General features: G+C 42.9%; 1 protein-coding gene across 14 annotated transcripts in view; it reads right to left on the bottom strand.

The window, feature by feature from the left end:
* Positions 1 to 21,944, bottom strand: part of LOC122570930 (mediator of RNA polymerase II transcription subunit 12-like) — a 406,261-nt gene that overhangs the window by 232,015 nt on the left and 152,302 nt on the right. Inside the window, exon 1 of one of the 14 annotated variants that reach the window (XM_043733938.1) lies at positions 1,088 to 1,176. The exons of the other annotated variants lie outside the window; for them this stretch is intronic. Coding sequence (XP_043589873.1) covers positions 1,088 to 1,096 — 9 coding nt within the window. The 5' untranslated portion in view covers positions 1,097 to 1,176. Of the gene's footprint in view, positions 1 to 1,087; positions 1,177 to 21,944 lie in introns of those variants that run through there. 14 annotated transcript variants of the gene reach the window in all.

Here is a 21,944-nt window from a genome sequence, read left to right as displayed (position 1 = left end):
TAAACTGCAAAAATAAGTTGCACGTGGCACGTCGATGAGATTCGTAATAATAATAACGAAGTTAATTTCCCATGGCGGATCGTTAAAACTCGACGAACTGTCGAGCACGCTCGAAGTAAGCGCGTCGCGTTGTAATTGGGGAAAAATTTGAAAACAAAACGTTTGTATGTTGTGTGTGTTTTATATATATATACCACTTTGACACGGGAGAGATAACGATCGCGCGTGAAACACGTTCGTGGAGAAAAAGTGACGAGGTCGTGCCTCGGTTGCACACCACGACAAAACGTTTTCGACCGTTTATTACGAGCCGCGGGAACTATCGAACTTTCGGCATTAAAATCCCTTTTTCCCGCCCGTGTCCGCCTCGTTACCGAAAATTGAAAATCATTAAAGCCTCTAATAGATCGGCGAAAATTCCCCGAGGATTGCCGGAATTTACAAATAAAATGCGAAAAGCTATCGAATATGGTAGTAGTAGTTGGGTACTTTGACTGCATCCTAAAGTAGAAAAAGATGTCTAAGTCGCTTGATATTTTGCCTTTTGCCCAATTCCATATATTTTTTTTTTTTTTTTAAATTCTTAGATACACGTACAGTAACACGTACTATATTATACCGTAACGAATTTATCAAAAGCACATCCACTTTTAACAAGCGAGAATCTGTGACTTCAGCCCTTCTCTACCGAGCCATTGTCCTCGCTTTACTTTTACTTCATATTTCATCCGACAGCTTTATACGCGATTCGCGACGAAGGAAAGAAGAATAAATAAAAAATCTATTATCGTCGAAAGACGGACGGGTCTCGAGAAGCAAAGTGGAAGAAAATTGGATTCTTTTTTATTTATGGCCACACGACACGGCCGTAGTATTAGCTGGATATCGTTAAACAGAACAACCGTACGATCCATTATTCCAGTCGGGGCTTAAACTGTCGTTAACGACTTTTCGCGCGTTCCTCGCGTAACGTCGTTACGCGAAACCGCCCTTCTAAGTGGCTCGCCAGCTCGAAACCAACTTTTCCCCGATTTTTTTTCTCCCCTCCCCGCCTCCCAATCTCTTCTTTTTTCTCCTTTTGTTTTACCTGTTTCATGCACCAGCGTCAGAGAGCATCGCGATTCCGCTCGGAACTCGCCAGTTTTCCGCGTTAATTGCCGCATTATCGCGACCTGTTGTTCTTCACCCCTTTCCCTCTATATCCACCCTGTGATACGAACTTGTTTCGCGTATATGCCGCATGTAGGACTTACCTGAAACAGAAAGATAAGAATATGTTAAATGATGGTTTCGTTGTGCATTGTTTACAGAAAACTGGGGGAAATAATCCGATAACACGGAACGTTTTCAAAGAGCGGTTCATGGTTAACTGGTTTGGCAAGTTTGCGTGAACGGTGAGTGGGACGAGGTCCTCTATTCTTCCTGACTCATGATGAAATTGTACCGCGCTTGCTTTACAAACAACAATAAATTTTTATTAAAATTTAATAATTCGTATATTTAAAATAATCGAACAATTGTGACGATATGTACGATTTAAAGCTGGATGTATGGAGCATATAGAAGCATTCGTGTATCCACAAACAATTTGACCTAACATAAATCATTTATTTTTGGAACATTCGAATACATAGAACGTAATGAATCTTTAGAGAAACTTTTTAACAAAAAAGTCGAGTCGATCGAATTTAATTTTTGCGAGAATTATTTGTCCTTAAATTCGTGCATCGAACCGTTCGATAAAAGACACACAAGATCTCAAAGAAATTACATTTTACACCACAAAATCGCAATCCACCATCTCGCGATCGCAGTATATCAACATTTTCTCCCTACTATTCTCAATTCTAGTTATCTTTTATACTTTGCTTGCCGTGGTCGCGTTGCTTTTGCATTTCTATTTTCCAAGAAAGTTCACGGTCCAGAAGTCGGTCAACGCTGAGAATATCTTCCCGTGTCGAATTCGCGCGATGAAATCGGGGTTATTAATGTCACTGCGCGTTCTAATTTCGCCGAAGGGAAGAAGGGTGAGACGAGATAGGAAAAGAGAGAGAGAGAGAGAGACGGAGGGAGAGAGAGACAAACAGCCAGACAGACAGACAGATAGACAAACGGACAGAACACTTCAGACGAAATGCCATTCAAAGGATATACTAAAAACGAATCAGAAAAGAAAGACGCTAGAGAATTAAAGTTAGAGTTGTCTCGCTACAGTCAGCCACGCATGGCGACGACTTTTAGACTTTGAACGTTTCTGCACTTGTGGAGGGACTTTAAAGATGCAAATATGCACAGAATATACGTAATACGCAAAAATATATAAAATATCCAAGGTGAAGTACCCGCTACAATATTTACGATGAAACACATGTTCGCATAATGGGTATCAAGGATGAAAAACAAAGACGTAAAGCAAAGATTCTGGATTGTCTGGCGACGATGGACAGTTTTAGCGACTAATCGTGCAAAAAACCGATAATTGACTGGAGTCGAAGAGGCAGAAGAACGGGGAACGGGCAAGAGGAGAAAAATGTGGAAAACGAAATCGCACGAAATTAGGACTTAAGAAACATTTAAACTGCTTCGTTCGAACAGAACTGGTAAACAACGGAGTCCAATCTTCTTAATACCAAAGCTATCGAAAATCAATGTGATCGAAAAGATTGTGCTTCGAGTTAAACAAGAAATTGATGAAAAACAAAATACGAAAGTAGTTATTGAAATTATTCGATTATGGGGGGCAATTTTCTCGAGCAATTACGTGTAACAGAACGTGGTTGATCAAAGTATGTTTAACGTTTGTTTGTTGATTTTTCATCAGGTGTAGATATAAAAGATTACATATATATACGATGATTTGAGATAATCTTGATACTTATCATTAAGCGGTAGATGCTAAATGCTAAATATTTTTTATTAAGCGTTACTGTAACTATAATTACAAGACTACCTTTAAGAATTTAATGTTTTCTTCTTTGTAGAGTATTTTTCTAATATCCGAAGATTATACGATGCATTCGTAATGAGATTAAGGTGCCGTAAATTAAATTTTCCTATATTTATATCTGTTCGAGTCATAAATTTGAACGAAGAAAAATAACACATTCGATCGACCGATCGAAGCTTCCGGCTTCATATTCGGCCATCTCGCGATTACTGTGGCGAAACGACACGGAAACGGTTGTTCTCGAAACGAATTGCGACTAGTGTAACCTATAGCACTGTCCGGTTCGTGCTTCGATGCAGCCGTTCAATGCAGAAAATAATTTTAAAGGGAGCAAAAGTTCTTTCGAACGGATCCAGGAATCCGACTAGCAGCGAGCAGTACTTCTTCGATTATCGTTTTTGCCCCGGCGAACAAAACAGGACATTCCCGGGATAACTAGAGCGATCGAGTTAATACCGGAGTTAATACCGGAGAGTGCAAGACTGTCCTTCGGCGTCGTTTAATCGAAGAAACGGATGCTGTTCGTGTTTTTGGAAGCGATAACACCAAGATTGATGTAGATGAAAAACATGGACGAATGGATTTTTTGTAGATCGTACGACGCGACGTACATATCGGAAAAAGGTTAATTACGACCGCGGGGAGTACAATGCGGAGGAATAAATTGAACAGGACGATGAAAGTTTGTTATAAGGAAGAGAGAATAATTCTAATCAAAGCTGAATGATCGAATATCCTAATACCTTTGATGGTAACACTTTGTTCGTTGCCTATAAGTAAAGTGCACATGTCTTTGCATTTATGACAAATGTAAAGAGATATCGAGTGTAAGATACGTTGGACGATGTGCTCAAAAAAGTGTAAATTTGATGCCTATGTATAAGAATATAAATATTTTATTAATGCGACGAATTTGATCAATTCGGACATTCACAAATTTGATAGATACGCTAAACAACCTCCCACTTCCCATTCGCTATCCCCTTATCTTCATTCAACGACACGATACAATTAAATTCGTCTTAAAAATGGTAGGATCCTGTTTCTTTTTATACGATTCTTAGACAGCGTGCAGAAGTACGGCATAACAACGCCTTGTCCTGAATTCGTCGTCCACGGTCTCCTTGGTCGTATGCAACGTTCGTGGAAACGATATTCTTTTCATCGTCCAGCGGGCGTCGCGGAGGTGAACCGTGAAAACGCGCAGAACGGGCAAACAGGCCGCAAACGACGTCCTTACGAGTCCTTCTCGTAGCCTCTCCTCGAAAACGTTACGCTGCCATGGGCAAATTTACCATGCAAATTAGCAGATGTATTTCTGGCCGGACCCGAGCGCGCTGGCGAAAGTACCGTCGAAGGATCGTGGCAAAAAAACTCGTACCGCGGCTCGAACGGAAACGTCCGGCCTGCGGCAAGAATAATTACGTAATCTCGGACGAAACGCCCCAGGGTAAAAACTGGCCGGTACCGCCGTCAGTCCGACTTTAATCCGACGGTTTTTGTTTATTACGCGAACGTTTCCAAGACGCGTGCTAAATATCGCGAGGACCGAGCAACCAAGAAAAAGGAAGGCGGAATATCAACGATTCAAACAGAAGATATCTCGTGATATTTCCTCGCCGTATCGTCCTCAATCTGCATATACTCTGTAAAGTATTTAATAAATGATCTGTTACAACGAGCGTTTTCATGCGGTTGAACGAAGGGGGAGAAAAATGATGGATAACGTTATGAAACGGAGACGATCTCGCGGCGATACAAATTCGAAATTACAGGCCGCCGCCGCCAGAAAACGCCGAAGATAATATGCAAAAGAGAAGCTTAAAAAGTAATTACCGGTGAAGAGGGCGGCGCTGGTTAAAAATTGGCGTACATAAAAAGTTTTCTAATTTCAGAAGCCAAGAATGGAGGTGGTGGAACACGCGCGCGCGACCGAGGGCGGAAACCGGGAGAACAAAGAGGAAGAGCAATGGCGGAGGGCGCGTAGTTACGTCGGCTCTACGCCACGTTTACGCGGCCACTCGAGTAGGTGAGTGGGGTGAGACGAGCTCGAATAATTTAATATACGAATATTTCGCGGCTACTCGAATGCTACGATTGCTACGGACGAGCTTCGAGTATTCCAGTATCGTGCTATTATTCGCCGAGGTTACACAGATATCTGCGAGTCTCCAGTATTTGAATAATGTTCGAAAGCGTCTATCGTTGATCGCACATTTTTGCCATTACACATATGGGTGGTAAAAACGCTTTGGTGGTAGACGCGTGGTAGCAAACGATGGTAAACGCGAGGTAGCGTTCGTTCGATGGAAATTTATAGAGAAATATGCGTGGTAAAGTGAAAGGCCAATTCGGGCCTGAAGGGATCAAGACGTAGGATGTCGAACTATGCGTTATACGCAACGATAATTCTTGCAATAAAAAGTTTCGTTTTAAATCATTTTTTTCGTAATTTCGTTAATTCGACGTGATCTTGTCAACTGGATCACCCCTATAGTTTTCCAATATTTCCACTCTCACGCATCTAATCTACGATCCAATGTTGCCGAAAATTAAACCAGACAAACGACTCTCGTGTTACACACTTCGTCAAAATCAGGCCGTGCTTTATCCAACAGCGCGAAACGATTACCAATCACTTAACAGTGGTAGCAGACAGCAGTTCTTATCGTAAATACCAGAAATATCGTGGACGTAAACTAACAAAAATTCCATCCCCTTTATTGAAACAGATGCTGCTAGTTGGAAAAGTTACTGCTTCTCCAGGCAACGCCGTAGTTCATACTTAACGGCTCGCACTTAACAAACATACTGCACAGTATCGCCCCATTAACCTAATTAGGTATATGGTATTAGAGCTATTGCAATTGTATGCACCGACAGGCAGACGCCAGACCGAGTAGATGGTCGAACGCACGCAGTCTGGCACACAACGCTGCGTTTTCGAGTTCTAGATTCTGTAGAATTTATGTCTGACCACGCTCGTGTGTTCCACTTGAAATTTTTTGCGCGCAGATTTTCGGTACGGAAAACGGGAAATTCACCCTGGGGAACCGTAACTCTCTTCACTCTGGATTCTTTTCAACGTTTAATATCACGCGCTCTTACTTCCCTTCTATTTCGTATTTTTCTCTATTTTCTTTTTAGCTTACTGCTACTTTTTGTTTTATGCGCTTCTTTCTTCCTTTTTCCTTTCTTTTTTTTTTCATTTAATTCATTACATTTTTTTGAACACCCCAACGACTTTCATTTGCATAGAGAACCCTGTACATGCAGGATGTCGAACACGCTAGCTGCTGATAACACGATGGATTCCAAACTTTCTATCAGGATATCTCGAAAGTTCCAGCAGCTTTCGGTTGTTCATTTTCGAAATTGAAGATTTTTATGTAAAACATGCTCGATGCACACTTCTCGACAATGAAGCAGAAATATTAAATTAACTAAATATTATCTACTCGTTAAGTATTAGTAAGGATCAAATACAATTAACGAGTAAAACTATCCGTATAATCAATTATATAATCAATATAATTATTTTGAAATACATTTTATTCAAATAACTCGTTGGAACACGATCTTACGAAAATGGCAACTTTATGTTTCGTATCGATATCGATATTCGTATTACAAAATGTTCCGTAGCCAATGAAGTTTAATTGTAATCTGCGGCAAAACGCGCGGCGTGATACCATTAAACTTACTACTAGTTACCGCGAATTTTCAAGACGCTATTTAAAGCTATGCTTTCGAGCAAAAAAGGGGAAGAGAAAGAGAAAGAGGAAGCCAGTGGAGAACATTTAAGACGGCCTCTCGATGGAGGGAAATCGCGATGCACTTGACGTATCGACGCTGTTCGACGATCTTTAACGATAATTGGCGGCGCATCGATGAGAGTTTCACAGAAAATATCTCAACGATCCTTAGATGGATCGCTGTTGGCCAGGCTTTGCCACGGATCGCCGGCAATCGAATTTTATTGTACGCGATCGGTTACGTATGGATCAATTACCCGGCGGCCTATGGTATAGCGCAATTTGAACGATAGTTAATCTACCGGGGAATTTTTAAAGAGCTCGCGAATGTAACGAGTTCGATGGAAAGTTACGAGTAGCGGGGAAAACGGATATAAGAATTTTTTGTTATGCTGAGACAGAGCGTTCTAGAATGGAAGTCGTGCGAGGTGTTGCAACGTTTGGACATTACAGATAACATGTTACGCAATTTGCATTAACCGTCTAATAACGTTCGGTGATAGCTCGATACGAAAAATAGAAATCTGAATTAAAAAGTTTCAATTGCATAACAAATTTATTTTATTATAATTTATTACTAAAACTTATCATTATTAAGTTAATCAACTATCTAAGAAAGAAACTAAAGTTCCATAAATCTTTTCTTCTTAGGTTGTGCTAAGTGCTTCTACGACGAAGTCAGTTAAAGGCCTCTTCTTTCGTACTATGCAAATTTCCCTGCTTGTTCCTACCGTGAGTCACTCGTGACTCGAAACGTTCGCATCGTCTCGAACTAATGCTGGTAATAGTAAATCGTTGATTTTCATCAAGAAATACGTTATTAGGATCACGATGATCGACCCGTGGCTCGATCCTTCAGCACGTACGGTGAATATTCAGGCAGATGCCAGCCACGCCACGTCATTTCGTAGGCGATGTTTAAGGACATGGTTGGCGTATTCTGAAACCTATGGCTCGCTCGTGAGGATTTTTCAGGATAGCTCGCCGTGTCGTGGGATCACCTGATCCTTGCTCCGTCAGATTTTTACTTTGGCACGAAGACATTTGAAAAATGTGTCGTACGAGCCGACCGTAGGTATCATACGGAACGGGAAAGGAAAGAACACGCGACCCCTTGAGTACAGATTGTCACGCGGTAGAACGAGGAGCCTTGCAGAGAACGCGAAAAAGATCGAACAAAAGGACGACGCAATGTTTCGCAACCTGATGTTATTAGAGCTTTTAAAAGAGTTTATCTTTCAGCTAAGATATGCATCGAATTTCTGCACTTTTTACGCATGTATCGACCCGAGAAACTGTCACTTTTGCGAGCAGAATGTTTCTCTTCGAGCGCCGGTGGCATTCTTTTTCAAATTTTTGACTGATCTGAAAACTAATGATCAACTGTAATTTTTGAACGTACGAAACATTTTACCATCTTGACAATTATTCCAAACACCAACAGGACAGCTAACATTTTATATTCTCTACCAAGTCTGGTATTCGCAGAGGTAAAGGACGTAATGATTGCTTCCATCGCTATTTAAAATATTATACGCCGGTATATCTTCTAACAGAATTGAAACACTATCGTTATTAGATATGCAACGCTATTCGACTCAATTTAAATATATACCGGTTAAAGCGTATGTTTTTTTATTTATTTTGCATACTCGTGTATACCCTAGATGCATAAATATCCGCAATTCGAACATTACATCAAATAGCGACTATATTCTAAGCGACGAATCTCGTTACGTTAAATCGTAACCTTAGGCGTCTTATTCGCGAGAATTTCACCGTAAGGAGGAAAGAAATGGACTAGTCAGAACAGAGCCAGGTTGTATCAATCGAACTATCATACATCTACATAAATCCAATTGAACTGAGATAGTTTTATAGCTTCTACAGTTAGGACAATAGGATCCAAGACATGAGAGGAGAGAGAGAGAGAGAGAGAGAGAGAGAGAGAGAGAAGAATGGAAATTTAAAGTAATATGAATGTTCGCTGGCTAAATTCGGCCTTCAAAAAATGTAGGATGAAAAGAAATGGACTGATCGGATTGCTGAACGCGAATCCTTTGTCTCTTGGATCCGATTCCGCGATTCAGCTCGTTGATGAATTCTTCCTCGTTTGGTTCTAACGTTGTTATTTTAAACATCATGAAACCCTTGCCGGTCATTCCAAGCTCGTCACGTTATTCCTGACTTCGCCTATGGTAGGCTGGTACATATAAAATCTTCTTTCTTCAAATAAACTTTTAAAGTTACATAGTTATTTTATATAATATTCGCGTAACTCAACGGGCTTTGCTGAAAACTACCCAGTTTCGTTATCTCAAATCAAAGGGTTAGAAGTATTTGGCAGAAATTCACCACCGACCAGCATTCGCGGAAACACCAACTCCTTATGAAGAGGGTGGACGGGTCGAGCGTCGAGAAAAATATTAAGATGTTTTAATATGGCACGATGAAGCAACTCTCGAGGAACCTAACCCCGTGATTGCTTAACTCTTCGCTGTATAATTCGTCGGCCTTCGTATTGTCGAACACGCCAGACTGAATCCCCGAGCATCGCCATGAATAGAAAATTGTATATACCGGTAAACTGGCGGTCCGCGGTCGGCCCGATTGGAGGAGCTCCGCTAATACGTCAGGGATCCCTCGGTTCATCCCTCGATGAATAGCTTTGTCTCGTCGGCGCCCCGGCCACGGTACCGCTGATCCCATTAATTAAATCTTCAATACTCTTTAAATCGATTCGTTTAATAGAAAAATCCCCGTGTCCCAGCTGGATAAAGCCTTGCTTTCCATGGCGCGGTTCATTACGATTTTAATACGATTTTAATTATCGCCCTGGATCGGGAACGGATGGTTCCAGCGAATACCGAAGCTCGTGGAAAAGAAAACAGACGGTCGAGGGCGGATCAAGAGGAAAATCGTACGAAAAGGCGAATATAAAGGCGAAAAGAAAGGAAAAGAATCTTCCATTACATCTAGACAGTGGATGTTTATGCCAGTCCATATTTCCATTAACGTAACTAAAGCGAATTTTGTATACTTTTAGTAAGATCCTTAATGTCAGTTTCGTGAAATTGATCTGGAGTACATAGTCGACTCGGACCCGGCGATATTAATACGTTCAAAAATCAAGCAAACAAAAAGAAACTACGAAGATTGAAGAAAGCAAGAATAAAAAAAGGGGGGGGCGGAGAGGAAAAGCGATATTTTTCACGAAGAAGAATAATGCGGTGCGGCATAGCGGTTGTTCGACGGATAAGCCAAGGCTATCCTCTCCATCGTCCTCTCACCCTCGGTGAGGGGGAACAATAGAAAATGAGGAAACGGGAAAATAAACGAGGGAACCGTAGAAAATTAGGAATGAGTATCTAATAACTGAAAAATGTGTCCTGGTATCCCGGGTACCGGGGACCGGAGAAAAGAACGTGCGGGGAAAGTCAATGAGGGGCTGACGGCCACGGACGACGAGACGGCGTAGGAATGAGAGTCGTACGAGAGGAATGACAATGCTAGCCGGTGCCACCGAGAGAGGGTTTAAAACTTCAACCCCTCGTGGAAAATTTACAGCGGGCTGGATCCGGCGCGTCATTAAACACGTTGTTTCATAATTCACGCTACGATATATCCATGTGTCTCGCTCAACCCCTCGTCTCCGTTTCTCTCTCGACTGCGGCCGCCCTTTCTTTTCCGTCCGATTTTCGCCACAGTTGTTTGATACTTTCGCTCAAAATCTTTACGAAGTTTCGAAGCCAAGCGTCTTTAGGCGAGATAGCTTTACGAAAAAAATAATTAAACGAGATTTCGACAAATTGAGAGGCGAGTGGTTGGTATTACCGCTATTCGCGAATATGTAACTAGCAAATTTCCAAACTTGAATTTAGGAGTAAATACTTTATCGGAGTTTTGTATAAATTAAATTTATGATCAAGGTCCGCTTCGCTGTAAACGTTTATTGCGTTATTCAAGTCCTAAATACGCGTACATTTGTCGTCAAAATCTTGGCGTTGTTTCGTTTATTCTTCTTCGTCGTAACCTTGAAACGTTCGAGCTTCGAATTACAACCAGGGGATTATACGTTACGGCACCGGTCGAAAGCGTGTTCTGTTTTCATCGCGGCAGAACAAATTAAAGTTTCCAAATTTAAACAAGCCGAATAATTTCAATTTCGTGGCGGAACTAATGCGAAGCTGGCATAGCGTTATGAATAAAAGTTCGAACGCTCGTTGGAAGTCGACGATCGTTCGCAGTTGAAAACGGGGCAGACCGTGTTCCATTTACGAAAAAAGGAAGGGAATGAAAAAAGGTGTACCGGAGTGGCAGTAACTTCTCGTGAACGTCCACGTTTGCCAGCGATACTCAGCCAGAAGACTTAACGAGATAAAGTCGTAAAATATTCAATTGGACGGACTGACGGTTAAGTGGATACCGCGCGCTTTTAAGGCCGGTTTCTTACGTGCCGAAACTTCGAACCCACTCGATCCTGCTTCTGCTTGTCAATGAAATGAAATTAACTTTTCTGTGTGCGAAACTAACTTTCCGCCGCATTGATTCCGCCGCGAACGCGATACGAGAGATAGAACTTCATTTTATATCGAGAAATCTGCTTCGTCGATCGTATATTTTTCCTCCGACTTGCTTGAAATACGGTTCTTAATAAATGGAAATTCTATCAGATCACGATAGCGCGTGAAATGTCGTTTTCTCCAGTAAAACTTTAGCTCGACGCAGGTTCTTCGAAACATCGTATATTTATATGCAACGCACATTCGATCAGTTCAAATTCTTCGGACTCGTGGAAACGATCGACTTTAGAGTTGAAAAATTCTTAAATTTTAGTCAATTTCCACGAGAAAACGATCGTCATTAACTTTTCGTTACTAGAAGATATTCGATTCGACATCGGGTGTTCGTGGTATCGTTAGGTCTTGGTGTCTTGAAGGGAGATCAGCAACGGAGAATTGATCGAAATCGATCAAATCCTCGCGCAAGTTTTCGTATTACTCTTGAAATAACGAACTTGTGCACGCGTACTCTGGCAACTTAGATCGTGTTGGTGGCACAACTCCGAGATCCGTGTACGTGTGAGAAGAGAAGAGAAAGTACAAATTGCGCCGATATCTCTGATAGCCGTGACAAGGTTCGTGAAACGTTTCAGCTAGCTCCGTGCACGATGGCCATGCAGCTTTGTAAAGCCACTTTAAGGACGATATCGGAGGACAGGGGAGTTCATTACGAAGAAGTTGCGGTTTACATTGCCTCATCAGGAAGTCGTTAGCTTGGCCCACCGACACCTTCTGCCCTTCGTCGTACGCTTCCCTCCAACCCTCTTTCTCCCGACACTATTCCTCCGCGCGTCGACCGCCCTTGCAGCACCCTTTAGTTATTCCTTCGTACCCAAGGACTCCTCTGCGCTCGCTCGATACAGACTATACAGTTACGTGTTTCGCGAAATAGCCTCTATAAACTGACGGAGAAACTTTTAAGAGAGTCTCGAAACTTCCATTTTTAGCGGAACCACACGGTTTTCGACCGACGCTAAATTTTCGAAGGTTTAATCCTCTCCAGTTTGATCCACGTCGCGAAAGGCGATGCCTTCCCTGGATCTTGCAGCGATGCGCAGCTTTCTTCTCTAAGATTTGTGCATCGCTGCGACGTTTGGATATCGGAGGATACGGAAGGACAGTTACGAACGTACGAATATTTGAATATCGAACAAAATAAATCGTCTCTCAGAAAAGATCCAAGCAGAAACTAGTCCGTGAAACAATTACGATTTCTCATACGATAAATCAACCGTTGCGTCATACGACAGAGATCGACTATTCCGGAGTATAAGCACGAACGCTGACGAAGCGTTACAGAACGCAGACCAACGAAATCCAAAATTTCGGTACACCACCTACTTGGCGAACGACCCGAATTTCGTCGGATCGCGACGCTGAAACAGCGACCGAGTCAGTTTATATCCTTGCGTTCTTCGACTGAAATCACAACCAGACAGATACCTCTGAACAAAGGGGAACGAAAGTTACGCCAAGAAACGAGCGACATCGAAAGAAAACTTTTAGGTTTTGATCACCGATGCTTAAGTGACTGTGTTACGGAATGAACCGCTGCAACTAATTTATTGCGTTTGTCTTTGAATCTCTCTTTCGTGCCGTTTCCTTTCTTCGATCTCCCTCGTCGTTCGTTGGCCGAAGATCCAGTACAATTTCATCGCTTAATCTCCACGTCGATAGTCTCGAATTGTTTACTGATAGCTTTAAAGATGAATAGCGTATCCTTTCGCGATACTCTTCTTTCACTTTATCCTGTAATTTCTTGGACTTGAGATTCGATGGAATTAGCTCGTCCCCTGTCTCGCGTTTTGCTTCCATTTGTTTCATTAGAAAATTCTGTCGTCAGATTTTGCCTACATATATATTTTGAAGAGTCAAATCGTCGAACGTTCCTTGTATATTTCTTTTTACTTATCGGAATCTCGCGTATCACTTCGTAAGATTCTTCGTATCGCTACCTAACTTTCACTTCAAAAAATTTCCTACTATTCCACTAGTTTAAAATGTTGTTAAACGTGTTTACGTTTAGCATATCTCAAGGAATCTTTAACGCTCGACACACACAGTGTCTTGATGAGTTTTTGATGATTTCCCAGCACCTTCTATGTACGTTAAATATTTCCTTCTGCTCTATGTGTGCTTATGCACGTACATTGTATCGATACTCGATGCACCATAAATAGCATAGTGTTAGCAGTCTATTGTCAACACTAAACTAAAGTAAACTAAACTAAAGAAGATACTGTTGTGTAACAAGTACAAATTTTTGTATTATACTATATATCTGAATTTTTGACATAAATTTGGTATTTTATCGAAGAAAGTAGTAAGATCCGTGAAGTTGAAGGAAGAGCGAGATCGGTTTCCTGATTTAACGTTATACGGAACATTATTCTTTCAGTGGAGCCGTTCGGAATCGCAAAGTTTCCAGCGTTCAAATTCGCCGGAAGTTTGGCAACAAAAGTCTCTCTCTCTCATGAAATTTATTCAGGATCCGCGAGTCACCGGATTCCACGCGGAAAGACGAGATGCATTTATTGCGAGCCATTCAGGGTAATTTAGGGAAATCGCGCACAGTCTTGTCATCGCGACAGTTTGCGGCTATTGAAACTAACTAGCGAGATGGATTAAACGTTCGACGTATTCGGATCTTTGCACTACGAAAGAAAGACGATAACAACGAGAAAGTACTCGAAGACTGTCCACTTTCGGAATGCGAAATAATATGTAACGTTAACTGGAAATTCGAGTTCGTTTCGCAGGTAACCAAGCAACGGATTCGAGTCGACTAAAATGCGAGCTACTTCCAATTACGCAAGTTCGACGTAGTTGAGGTAAATTGGAGCTGCCTCTGTAAAAGATTAAATTTTCTTGAGTAGGTATTTCTATACAGAGGTATGCTACTTCCATTACTTTGGTCAAATCCAAATATCCTTGCTACGATACAACACCGACCAAAGTATTCGACTACTCGCGAGTAACCGTAGTGGGTATATCTGTGCATGTAGTTAACCAGACACGCGAAATGCTATCTTTCCAGAACGTAACTACACCGAAAACATTATTCCAGCGATCATCCGAAAAGTCCGAAACAGATCCCCCCGTTTCTACCCGCTACGCTGATCCGATTTCCAACGAAAGATCCTCAGTTAGCTGCAAAGGATTTCGCGTTTCGCGTGATCTCGGTTTGACCGAGATATTCCTGCCGCGTCTGCGAGCACGGGGATAGAACGAGGGGATCGAAAGTTTCGCGACGAAGTCAACTAGAGCCACCGATCCCCGGAGAGCGTGCACATCAAAGAAAACCAAATTCTCGACCAAGTTTTATCGATGCAAATATTCTTTTTGATTTAGATGCCTTCGAAACACGCCACGTTCGGGTTCGCGTTCGGGTCCACGTTCGCGCCCCGCCAGGAAACAACTGGCCCTCGGAGCGTGTAGGATCTCCTGGGACCACGTTACGCCAGATAACTGAATTTCAAACTCATGCCGCGCTACCAACTTTTTATTCTTTTTTACTACCGTGCTACTATGTTCTCGTCTCTCGAACGACGTCGCCAAAGTAAATGTAAAAATCGTGGGATTTGGCATTCGCCGATGCGTCCACGCGATACACGGGTACAAAGATCGGGATTCAAGTATTACAAACTGCCTCTAATTTGCCAAATTTTCTCTCCAATGGTAGTCATCAAGCTGAATTTCGCTGTGCTGGGTTTCAACGCGCTATACTCTTATATTTTAAAATCGTTTTGTCCTATTTTGGTGTCTAAATTCGCGTACCTACTGTAAAGTAGAAATTCCTGCACGCATGGTCGCGAATGCTTCGTGCAGCGAGACATTTTCCGAGTCACGAAAAAGATCCAATAGTCGTCGGAATTGACACTAGGAAACTGTAACGTTCAGCCAGTGAAAAAGTCGTGCTTCGAAACCGTAAAGACTTTTGCTCGTTGCAGTCTCCGTCATCGTGGTTGTCGTCTTTGTCGTCCTTGTCGTGTTGCTCGTCTCCTTCCTCTTCCTCCATCTTCTCGTCTGTTTCTTCTTCTTCGTTTTTTCTTGGCGCACCAGCAAATTCTCCGTCTCCGACGGTACCTCCACAATTCACCGGTCGTACTGGCAGCACCATTGCTTCCCAGGCGTTCTCATAAATAACCTCGGAACGTGCATTATTTCACTTGAACCGCGTCCTGAGTTTTGACTCGCGACAGTGAAATACGAGATGCCTGGTGGACTCTCAGGTGTTACCACGATCGACTACCGAAAGAAGCGTTTTACGAGCGTGCACCAGGGAGAACGTGTCTTTGGGATCATCGGTTCAACGAAATCGGTTCCTTCCTTCGTAAAAATCAAGCGACTTTTATCCGTACACTACACGTTACTGCATTCTGTTGTAATCGTCAGTTCTTAAATTTGAAATTATCAAACGCGAAATATCGATGAATTTAATTTTTTGTATTTCTTCCCCCTCGTAAGTAAAGTTTCGATCATGGGTCGGTTAATCATTTTGTCGAGACGAAGGCATCGCGCAACGTATAGAGATACGTAACGTATCGATGGCTTTACGATCTATACAGAAAATATCTGTATTTGATGCAAACCTCGAATAAGTTTGGAGTTTCCATAATCTTGCGTAACTAGCCGACGAGTCGAATATATTTAAGCGTACACGCGAAAACGTATGTACGTGCCAAAAGTGTATTAATAATACGAGAAGTATACGTATTTACCGGCAAATTATCGTTCTACGTTTTTAAGAGAACCAAAATCGCTGTAATATGGCGCAACATTTAGGTTACAAAGTTCTTCCCTTTCAATTTAACCCAATTTCGATGTTGCTACTGCACCGACTCTGCCAGATGCTCGATTCGTCATGCTCGTCCGACGAAAATAAACAGCAATTCCCAATTAGCGAATGACAACAGCCGTATTTCCGAAAAAATCCTATTCTCCGATTCAACAATTTAGATTATCTGTCGACGAGGCTGCAAATCACTTCCTGCTCGGCAATTGCGTAAACTGACGCAACCGAGGAAAGTCAATTTTAGCAACAGCCGCGAAACAATATTTGTTAAATCCCGGGGAATCGCGTTCCACTCTGCCGCGTTGGCGAAGAAGACGCTTCCTCGAATACGACAATACACCTCTGTCCCTGTTGGATCCAGTCGAGACTGTTTAAAACGGACTGGCTCGAAACGATTTTCGATCGTGTCGGTCGTTATAAACGGAGCCACGTAATCGTATCTGTCGGGACGGAAAGTGGTTACTTCGCGTTTCAGAAATGTTCGAGATCCGACTGTCTTTAAGCCCCTTTTCCCTCGATGCTGCCGAACCATCGCGATGCCGTTGCCAAATCGGCTTACGTCGAACACACCAAAAGCTAATCGTCGATACGCGATCCCGATTATCATCTTGCGTATATACGAATCTCCGAATCGCTTTCCAACATCTACTTGCGCAACATGGTATGCCTATGGGATGGATTAGCGTGGATCAAACAGAGAATCGCCCAACACACACGCGCGCGCCTATTATACGCTACTCTGGTTAAAAATGTGGAATTATCTTTTCTGCTACACCTACGTTGTCGCTATAAATATCGATAGAAATTTTCTTCACTTTGGTAAATCTTTGCCGAAAGAGTTTCCCAAGATGGTAGAATTGTGTGAACCGGCATTGTTAGAATTCGTTGTTATTTATAATTTTTAATTATAAAGATTATCTTAATATATATATATATTATATGATACGAATTGCAATGCAGTAGCAGTCAAGTGCTTACTAGATCGTATTTCGGCTTCTGCTAAGCTGGTTTTGACTAGTTAGGTCTTAACTAATAGCTCTTCGTTAAGTCCAGGTTAAGGATCCATTATACTAAATTATGCTCGGATTAGATTTCATTAGATTAGGTTACGTATAAATTAGATCTCGGATAGGCTTTGATTATATTCCAGCTACAACTTGTTCTTGCTTAGCCTTATCTAACAAGGAATTACACGTTTCGTCGTGTTATTTCATACTAAATTTGTCCAACCGACTTTGTTCGATTCGAAAGCCGCCGACTTCTAACGAAAATTCTTTTCGCTTTAGATTCGCAATCGACCGAAATAAATTACAAGGCGAATGCCATCCTCTCACGACAGTCAGCCATTCGTATATTCGTATGACACCAATTCCTCGTAAAACGCCGGGAGGAGTATCAATCGTGTGCAAGACTGAACCATGGAACGCGATACCCACAGACTAGTGCCCGGAAGGAGATCGATAATTTCGTAATCGCGTGTAGCGTTATTTATGAGGAGGACTCGGCCTCGCAGGAGGATAATTCAAAAAAGCAGCCGGTCGCACGGCGCGACGATAAATATTCCAGCGAAAAATTCTTAGCTGATTTATTGTTGTCGGCCGTTTCAGCGTGCTTCTTCGTGGCACTGATCCCCAGGTTGAAAGAAAGTGGAACAGCTACCACGATCGAGCGTATAACGAGCCGTCGCGTTGTACAAATAACGCTGGTACGCGAGTTTCGTCCGAGCTTCGATAGAAAGGTTGGCGTACGAATAGTCCAAGTTTTTCCAAGGAGGTTTCTCGTTGAGAAATTTTCGAAACTTTCGAGAAATTTCTATCTGTCTCTTATTTAATATTTAATTGCTCGATTGAACCGATACACATCGTTCTAGATCTAAGTACCAGTCTAGATGCCAAGTACAGGAAATGCAAGGATACCTGTACTTTGAAAAACGTTCGAACGATCTCACACCTCGGCAACGTTTCTGAGAAATCGTGCCACGCGTTTACGTAATCCGGCCGTAATCAAAGCAGAATTTTCACGACAACTTTTCCTTTTGTACGTGAAAACCGCGTAATCCCCGGGTACCGGCGTGTCTCACGTACAATAAGCACCGCGTTACGCATACAAAATAAATAGCTGTCGATACGAAATTGCGCGGGACAAAGGAAACGAACAGCCAGAGGATTGTCCGAGGGTGGAACACGAGGTGGATAGTTGGTCGGTAAGTCAACGAGTAAACTGGCGCGGGCGCGAGTCCATCGATGCCTGCCACGCTCGATAAGACACGTTTACATACGTCTTAAGACGTCGTTACTTTAACGCTGATCGCACCTACCCGACTATAGCAGAACACGCCCACGCTGTGGCTCCAAGCGAGACGACGCCAGAAACAATTTTTCTGATGTCCGAACGCGTGGGATCGACTTATCGGTCGAGTTGGGATTTTTACGTTGCTCGATAAGCTTCGTGGTGAAAGTTTTTCATTTTGTTTGCTGGACACGCCGTATGTGATTCGAGTCGATCCCGCGTTAATCGCACGATTCGGTTATTTCAATGAATTCCGCCTGCTTGCAGGAGATTCAAATTAACGTCCTTCAAATATCAGTCAACTATCCGACATCAAGACGACGATCCAAACACGGAACCATAACGCTGTCTGCACGCATCTTCGAATGAACCGTTTCCGCTTGGATCATCGAGAGAGTACGCGCAACAACCATCAACATTTGTAACTAACGAGACTTTCCACCCCAAACAGACAGCCATCCTACGCTACAAAATATCAAACATCATCTTCGCCTCCGCACACCCACGATCCGTTATTGCCGTGAACCTCGTCGATGCTCGAAACCTACGAAAATGTCACCGTTTACGCAACCAATGTCCTTCGAATTGACAAGATGTTTCATTAATCCCGTTGGTATCTACGACAGGAAGGAATAAGAAGATTAGCCAGACGAAAAAAAGAGACGTGGGTAGGGAGACGGAGATTGCACCGTTAAAGGTGGTTGATTTTAATTTCACGGGGTGCGAGTCTCCGGTCACGGACACGAACACGGTCCGTCTAAGCGTCTGGTTCCTTGCTACGTTATATGGTACACGCGAGTATATACCTACATCGACGATATTCGTCCATCTGTGTGTACGTGCGTTTGCGTATATGTCGAATAGTATGAGTTCAGAGCCACGCGGCCATCTGCATATCCACGAGCGTGTACAGGCCGTGAAGCGTCGTCCGCGCGGTGCACAACAGCCCTTCCATGGCATCGATCCCGCATAATGGCCCATTATGTTGCCTGATTTGCACATTATCCGACGACTCGCGCGATGTATAAGCCGCGAACTTCGGGACATTACCGATTCCAGTCCGGTTTGTAACGATTATATCGACACAGCTGATCGATCATAGACGAAGCAAAAATAAAAATACAACGACTCGCCGAAGGTGATACGGGGATTGGCGAGTACGACGAGGGCAGGGTGAGAAAAACCGACGAAACCGTGATATCGGTTACAGCAATGGGATCAAGCACGTTGCAAATAGGTTCGAGTTCGTCTGAAAGGCTTCGTGTAACTCACGAGTAGTTGGACAAAAATGACACCTACGCGAAATAGGTTTGAACCTTTTACGAACACTGTCCGATTCACATAGTACGCTGCAACTCATAGGTGCGTAATAACTCGCAAACCATCGAATCTAACCTACTCCGGTAAAAACGAAATTCTATAAATCACATAGAGGCAGATTCGTTCAAGCGTTTCCAACTTAATATCGAGAGCTCGCGACGCGATTTATCAGGCGACACGAAGTACAGCGTCGTCGGCGAGTGTAACGTTGTATTTTAGCTACAGTTTTCATTCTACGACGCGCTCATACATTAGCCCGCTCGTAATTCACATGCATACGTAACGTTGCCACCTCCCCTCTCTTCCAGCTCTCTCTCTCTCTTTCTCTTTCTCTCTCTCTTGGTTCCAGAGCGTAATATCGCGCGCACAGGATACCAGGATACCGGGCATTCGAGTAAATATGCCGGAAGTTATTCCCAGCGGCGACGCGCTAAGAGGAAACGATAGTTTTGGCACCGACTCGTCGCCTCTCTCTCTTCCTCTCCCTCTCTCTCTCTCTCTCTCTCTGTCCTTCTCTCGTACCCCGTGTACTAGCGTCTACCAGTCTTTTACCTGCAACCCTCTCTCTCTCTCTCTCTCTCTCTCTCTCTCCCCTTCTCCCTCACCCATCCTAATCCTTGCCTTGCCTTCTACTCTGTTCCATGGTTTGCTTTGCTCTTCTCGACTCGATTCGACTCGACGAGTTCTCCTCCTCCGGAGAACCGAGCGGAAAGTGCTACGAGTTACGCGCTCGCGCGCGTTTAACCCGTTTGCGTGGCTGTCTACGTAACCGTCCGTGGAAAGAGCAGAAGGTAAAGCAGGAAGGAAGAGGAAACCAGCGTGAAAGAGACAGTCAACGTTTGCGAGGGGGGAATAGAGAGAGAGAGAGAGAGAGAGAGAAAGAGAGATAAAGGAAGGAGAAGTGAAACAGAGAGACAGAGGGAGCTTGGAGGAGTGATCGATGGGGTGGCGTCCAAGCGTGTCTAAATAATTAGCTGTCTCTGTTCCGACCCTACACCGTTTGTAGTAGCCGCCCTATAGATAATACACCGTACACGACGCGTGTATTCACTGACTGCGCCCTCGCTTTACGTGGGAGGGGATTCCTAGAAGAACAGAGACGGACAATGGCGCTCGTTTATTACATCGCGAGAGAGAAAGAGTGAGAGGGGACAGAGAGGAGGGAGAGGGAGAGGGAGAGGGAGAGAGAGGAAGGTAGGCAGAGACAGCGTGATTTGCTGAGTCGGCCCGAATCGTGAATCATCCGCGTCGCGTATGTAAAATTCACGGAGATTCACGGCGCGATACAATTTCGAGCAGTTTTCACAGCTTCGTGGGTAAATTCGACGCACGTATATCACGCGGCCACGAGGGAATAACTGTGGGAGGAAAAGAAGAAAATCTCTCGGCAGAAGTTACGCCGATGGAGGCTCTAACGACGTAAGATGCCGAGATTAATCCTTTGTGAGAGCCGAGACTTGTCAAATTTCCAATCTCAACTTAAGAACGGAAGTTAAGAGAAGATAAAAGGAAAATTAAAGAAGGGTCAAGCACATAAGAAAATATTGACGGAGTTTCGTATTCTTTATATTGTTGTCATCTATGTTATCCGATCTTGTTAACCGTGTGTCAACAAAGTCTCTCGGATAGGGATTTTGTAAATGTCTGCTGCATATTGTACATTGATATTGAATATCGAAATACTTTGAGCTACATACTTTATACCTTGGCGAACACTTGGTTGAACTCCATCGTCTTACGTAAAATTTCAGATAAATCGACTTATCGGATGATCCTTATTGAACCGAGCTGATCTACAACACGTCTTCGCGAATCTCTCTTGTTTATAATTTCGAACGTAGTATCGTCTAATAGAAAGTTTAACACGGGAGAAAAAGGCCGACGAAGAAAATTGAAAGAACAAGGCGGTATTAACCGATACGACAGCGTGAGTACCTAACGCTCGTAATCGATCGCTAATAAAGTTGTGAAATATTTCTTGAATTAAAGATACTGATAAAATACATTTCTCGGAAAAGCATCATAAAATCCTTATCCAATGATCTAAACCTGACGAGAATTAAATATCACCATTGCAAGATATGTTCGAGTAAAATACTATTTTTAACGAATTTAAAAATCAAGACTTACGTTATAGAACAGAATCGGTATACCAAAAGATAGAGATATAATTCAGCGTATAAACGGTAACCGCTACCGCTAAAACCAGCTAAAATCAGCTAAAAAAAAGTTAAAACCACCTCTGTTATATACGTATATACTTTCCATTACCATCG

This window comes from Bombus pyrosoma, linkage group LG9 (assembly GCF_014825855.1).
Source record: "Bombus pyrosoma isolate SC7728 linkage group LG9, ASM1482585v1, whole genome shotgun sequence".
Classification (NCBI taxonomy): Eukaryota; Metazoa; Arthropoda; class Insecta; order Hymenoptera; family Apidae; genus Bombus; species Bombus pyrosoma.
The sequence above is the reverse complement of the archived record's forward strand: the minus strand, read 5'-3'. Positions and strand labels throughout refer to the sequence as shown.